Source organism: Panicum virgatum, chromosome 8N (assembly GCF_016808335.1).
Source record: "Panicum virgatum strain AP13 chromosome 8N, P.virgatum_v5, whole genome shotgun sequence".
NCBI lineage: Eukaryota > Viridiplantae > Streptophyta > Magnoliopsida > Poales > Poaceae > Panicum > Panicum virgatum.
This window is the reverse complement of record NC_053152.1, coordinates 45,207,851-45,213,899: the sequence shown is the minus strand read 5'-3', so window position 1 is coordinate 45,213,899 and position 6,049 is coordinate 45,207,851. Positions and strand designations below refer to the sequence as shown.

General features: G+C 53.0%; 1 protein-coding gene across 1 annotated transcript; it reads left to right on the top strand.

The window, feature by feature from the left end:
- The first annotated feature begins 533 nt into the window (after window positions 1-533).
- LOC120686330 (soyasaponin III rhamnosyltransferase-like) lies at window positions 534-5,326 on the top strand. Its single transcript, XM_039968530.1, has 2 exons — window positions 534-982; window positions 4,733-5,326. The coding sequence occupies exons 1-2, from the start codon at window positions 534-536 to the stop codon at window positions 5,322-5,324; spliced, it is 1,041 nt and encodes a 346-aa protein (XP_039824464.1). The 3' UTR covers window positions 5,325-5,326.
- The last annotated feature ends 723 nt before the right edge of the window (window positions 5,327-6,049 follow it).

Sequence of the window (6,049 nt, the reverse complement as noted above, 5' to 3'; positions counted from 1 at the left end):
CTGTACCCGGGGAGGGAGGGCGGCGGCAGCATCGATGCAGAGCTCGTGCTGACGCCAGAGCACAAGGTGTGGCACGAGCACGTGGGGAGAGAGGGCAGCGGGAGGGAGGGAGCGCGAGGGGTGGGATAGCGGACGGATGAGGGGAATTTGCCCAGCGTGGAGGATGTTTTACATGATGGGATGCAATAGAGAGTATGATACCTATACTATTGGATCTAGTTTTTGGGTGAGTTTCTGTTTTTTTAGATAACCAAATCAGGATACAAGAACTCTTGGAGATGCTCTTAGGTAGGGTTCGGAAAGTTCGTGCGTGGATTGATGGGATAGGTATAGGAAAATGAGACTATAAACCCAATGCATTTGTTTGTCCATAGTTGGATTAAGATTGCATTTTAAGTGGGACCCGCATGCCTAAAAAATTGACGCGAGAGCACCTGAGCACCCGGGCTATCTGCAGGCTGCAGCCTTTGTCCATTCGCAAGCCTTCACAGGCACAGCACGGCGCCATTCAAGTTGTCCATTGCCTCCTCGCCATGGACGCGGGGTCCTCAGCGCCATCCTCCTCGCTGCCGCGGCCGCTGCGCGTCGTGCTCTGCCCGTGGCTGGCGCTCGGCCACCTGCTCCCGTTCCTGGAGCTCGCCGAGCGCCTGGCGTCGCGGGGCCACCGCGTGTCCTTCGTCTCCACGCCGCGCAACCTCGCGCGCCTCCCGCCGCGGCGCCACGCCGGGTCCATCGACCTCGTGCCGCTCCCGCTCCCGCGCGTCGAGAGCCTCCCCGACGGCGCCGAGTCCACCAACGACGTCCCCAGTGACCGGCTCGAGCCGCTCTGGGAGGCCTTCGACGGCCTCGCCGCGCCGTTCGCGGAGTACCTCCACGCCGCGTGCGCCGGCGCCGGCGAGGGCGGCAACCGGCCCGACTGGTGCAGCCCTGCTCTGGATTCTAGACATCTGTCCGCCCGTAGGATCGGACGCTCCCGCGGCCCCAGCTCCCACATGCGTCCCAGGAATGCTGGGCTCGGCCCTGGTGCAGCCGCTCGCTCAACTCATGCGGCTCGTACAAGCGGGCTCTCTCACCTTCAGCTCAATCTTTTCCCCAGTTCGTCGTCATACCGTTGTATGGCTTCCGCCACTGACGCTGGCTGCCGCCACGTTTGTCCATCGCTGCCTCCCTCATCCACCGCCATCATCGCCTCAGTCGTGCGCTAGCCGTTGCTTTACATTGGTGGCAGAGCAGTGCGCACGGACCAGCGGAGCGGATCACGATGCCAAGGATGGCAAGGGGCGAACAACAATCTGTGTGCGCCGCCGCTGCCGCTGCCTCAGCCTTCCCCTCTGGTCACCGAGCTCTGTGGTGCAGTGCAGGCATGTGTAACACCTAGGAAAACCGTGGACGGTCCGCTATGGATCGGCGGACGGTCCGCCAAAGTAACGCCTAGATATTTATTCTGGATGTGGGACCCGCCTGTGATATCCTCTTTCCTCTTCTTCATTCTTCGACCAGAGACGAGCGGAGCTCGTCCGCTCGCCCCGTCGTCGCCCCCTTCCGTCAATCTCCCTCCTCCGGCCACCAAATCTCGATTCCTTGCGCGAGCACCTTCCCCAGCACCTCCTCCACCGTCCCCAACCCCCAGCCCGGCTTCTCCCCGGCCGAAATCGCTCCAACCACCACCGGTCACCATTGGAGCCTCTTGGAGCTTTGCTCCACCGTCGATCTGCCTCTCCGGTCATCCTCCGCCCGAACCGACCCCGGGAATGGATTCGTGGTGAGTTATTTGTACTCCCCGGCCTTTTTCCCCTTCCGTTGTGCGCCGCCGGCGCCGGAGAACAGCCGCCGCCGCCGCCGCGCTTGCTGTCGTCTGTTGCACGGTGTCAAAAGATAGGAACGGCGGACAATCCGAATAGGAGGGCGGACAGTCCGCCTAGGAGGGGCGGACAATCCGCAAAGTCAAGTAGAAGTTGTCCAGAGACGATGTTGTCTCTGGTGTTTTCGTAGGATTGAACCGCGGACAGTCCGCTATTGGAGAGCGGACAGTCCGCCATACAGATCAAAAATTGTCCAGAGACGATGTTGTCTCTGGTGGGGTTCGCAGGGTTGAACTGCGGACTGTCCGCTATTGGAGAACGGACAGTCCGCCGTAGAGTCTAGGATTTTGTCCAGAGACGTTGTCGTCTCTGGTGGATCGACAGAGTGACTGCGGACGGTCCGCCAAGAGGGGCCGGACGGTCCGCAGTAGAGATTAAAATTTTGTCCAGAGGCGTCGTTGGCTCTGGTGGTATTGCAGAGTTAAACTGCGGACAGTCCGCCGTATAGATTGAAATTTGTCCAGAGAGATAGTTGGTTCTGGTGGGTCGGCAGAGTTGTACTGCGGACGGTCCGCCACTTGGGCGCGGACAGTCCGCAGGGCAGTCCAGTTTGAAGTATAATAGTTACATCGTTGAGCTGCACTCAATTATTTCATATGCATTCGTGTAGCATCCGCCGTTGAGGACGTCGTGTATGAGGTGATAGCGGCACCGCAGGAGCAGCCGGATCGAGCCCAGGAGGAGAGGCGTGAGAACCCGGCCCAAGGCCCGTCTAACGCTAGCTCTGAGCAGCAGCCTGAAGGCAAGCCTCGGTGCACATCCTATTATTTTAAATTATGACACCTATATATGTATTTATTACTTGTGCATTACGTTTAGGAGTTGTTTGAAACCCTAGTTGCATGAACCCTATATTTCTTTGAGTTATACTAGTATGTATAGGATGATAGAAATGCTATGCTAGATAGAGTTCGGTAGAAGCCGAGTAATTTTTTGTTACTCGCGAGATATATGATAGTTTTATGTTTCCATTTATGAGTTACTCATCGTGGGATGAAAGTCTTGGAATGAAAGAAAGAATAGAATCGGAGACCGGATGGGAGAGGTGTAGTTCCGCCTGCGTCGGTTAAGGACCGAGCCATTGTTGGCCCTGTTGATCATGTTTGAACTATACTAACCGCATGCCGGGAGTAGGAGGTAGTCGAAACCGGTAAGCCGAGTACTGCCTCACCTCGAAAGTACAGGACTCCATCTCACCTCCTGGTGTAGTCGAGTAGTCGCGGAGAAATGGGAATGCATATGTTTATTTTTGGTGGTCTCACGTTGAGCTCGGCTGACCATATGATGGTGGGCGGTCCTGTAGTTCGAGGCATGGAGGGGAAAGGTTGGTGCATGTGGTCCGACGGGGCTTTTGCGTGCCGTGTTAGTTAGGTCCACCTTGCAAGGTTAAATCGAATCGATTCGCCGTCAGTCGCTCTCGGACATGGGCACCTTGATCACTGCGTCGCATCGTAGTGTTATGATGGAATGATGAGTATATTTCTATACATATGATAATGAACATATTGAATTATTATGGATTGCACCTATATGATTGCTATAGTTGGTTTGAGAAAATACTGGACTATAGTTAATTTATATAGAACCTGGAGCTAAAATATGGAAATTAAGGATTTACTTTAGTCGCTGTTTTCTGCAAATTAACCACCAGCCAAAGGCCTTGCATGTCTAGATATGTGGGCTAGATTATATCCACTGGTCGGGTAAGTCTTGCTGAGTATTAGTTGCACAGGGCTTTTGTTGAAATATTATTTCAGGGCATTCAGACGTAGACTTCTGTCTTTGCTGCGTCAAGTTCATCCGTCGGGACGCAGAGGGATGGGAGGTTGTGGAGCCAGACACTTAGTTAGGGGTCGCCTCGGCGTATAAGTGTGGTAGTCGTAGACTCTTACCTCTGTTCGAACATTAGTTTCAGTAACGCAAAGTGTGTAAATTATGTATGTTTTAAATTTAGTTTGTAAAACTTACGGTTGAGTTTTGTATATATTGTTGTATTTTCGAATGTATGTCGAGTTTGTACCATCTGCGTCTACCTTCGCGTGGGACTATCGGTATTGTTTCGATCGAGACGTGGGTTGAGAAAGGATCGCCAAATTAAGCCGTTAAGCTAATGCGACCGATGTGTTCAAATGACGGTCATTACGCTTAATTAGAGTTTTAATTTGATGGTTCCATCACAGTACGCTTCTGCCCTCGCCATCTGGTCCCCGAGCTCTGCGTGCAGTGCAGTGCAGGCATGCCTCGTACTCAAACTGCGGTCGGCCAGCAGTCCAGCACATGCTCGATGGAATTCCTGACCTAGTATGATAGATGTAAGTTATACTAAATCGTTCATTCAGTATGACATGGATGCTCTATAAAAATGAGATTGTCTCTCATAACTTGCAAAATGAAATCCAGACTTGCAAAATACAATGCATCATACATTTTAACTAACAGTAAACACTTCAATGTTACAGTGAAAAGATTGAGAATATCACTCAAAAAAACGTTTGAGAATACATTTAAACTGATAGTGAACACTTCAATGTCAACAGACAAATCAGAGGGCATCGAGGTGCATTGTGATCGACATACCTACAAGCCATCGAGGTGCAGAACAGACAAATCTGTAGGCGCGTGAGCTTATCTCGGCAGCAGCATCAACGTCGTTCTTCATGGCTGCCGTTAGGTCTGCGGCAAACTCGATCACGAGTCCGGTGGCCGAAGCATACCTGTTGAATTGAGGTACTCGGCAAGCCGCTCCTCCCGTTGGGCCTCCTGCCGCCGTTGCCCTACGGCGGCCGCGGCGCCGACGTGCACAGAGACGACGACGACGCCGTGCGGTGGCTGGACGCGCAGCCTCCCAAGTCCGTCGTGTACGTGGCGCTCGGGAGCGAGGTGCCGCTGCGCGTGGAGCTGGTGCACGAGCTGGCGCACGGGCTGGAGCTCGCCGGGACGCGCTTCCTCTGGGCTCTGAGGAAGCCGAGGGGCGTCGCCGACGCCGACGTCCTCCCTGCCGGCTTCCAAGAGCGCACCGACGGCCGTGGGCTGGTGGCCATGGGGTGGGTTCCTCAGACCACCGTACTGGCGCACGCCGCCGTGGGCGCGTTCTTGACGCACTGCGGCCGGAGCTCGCTCACCGAAGGGCTTCTGCACGGGCACCCTCTGATCATGCTGCCGATCTTCGGCGACCAAGAGCCGAACGCGCGGCTCATGGCGGGGAGGATGGTAGGGTTGCAGGTGGCCAGGAATGAGGACGACGGCTCGTTCGACCGCCATGGCGTCGCGAGGGCAGTCCGGGCAGTCATGGTGGAAGAAGATATCAGGAGGGTTCTTGTAGCAAATGCCATGAAGATGCAGGAGATTGTAGCCGATGAGGAGCTCCAGGAGAGGTACATCGATGAATTTGTTCAGAAACTTAGATCTTACATCACTGATGATGGAACCTCCTGTACTCCGGCTGCCCATTCTCCAGCTTAGACTTATTGTCGACACTTAGCTTGATGGTACCAGAAGGGTACTACTACCTTGATTAGAAGATGATGCTCCGCTCCTGACTCGCTAAACTCAAGCACTGGCCGAGACAGGAAGCTGATAAATATGTCCAATGTATCTATATTATATTTTCTTGGGAAAATAGAAAGACAAGGTAACAATTGCTGCATTGGCAATCATGAACTTTCTCTCCTAGCTAGTGCATCAAGTGATAGCCTTTGTTCTATAGACTATAGGTGAAAAAGAAAAAAAAGAGCAATGTCCAATTGTCCATGAAGTAGACATGTATAAGGAGCTAAGCTAGTATTGTTTCAACATCAATGACACATTCCTGGGCCAAGAACTTTTGCAGCATACTATAATACACATAGGTGTCCCTTTTGATGGTACGGAGTGTTCCTGAGGAAATCGCGTAGTGATCCTGATCTGGTTCATTAGTGTTCGTCGTGATTGCCGATTATTCTAACAACAGCGCCAATAAACTTATGTAGTTGGTGAGAGACTTAATAGTGAAGAGCATTTGGCCGGCCATCCATTTTGACGACCTCTTGATTAATTATTTTCCTCAAACAACAGTCATTCATCAGTTAAGCTCTCCAAGTCTCCATCTCTCACCCCTCTCAAACAAGAATCTTGCTGATAGTAGAAACAGAGTCCCAATTGCAGTTGCAATTCTTGCCCATTGCAAGTCCAACCCATCCTTGGCTACC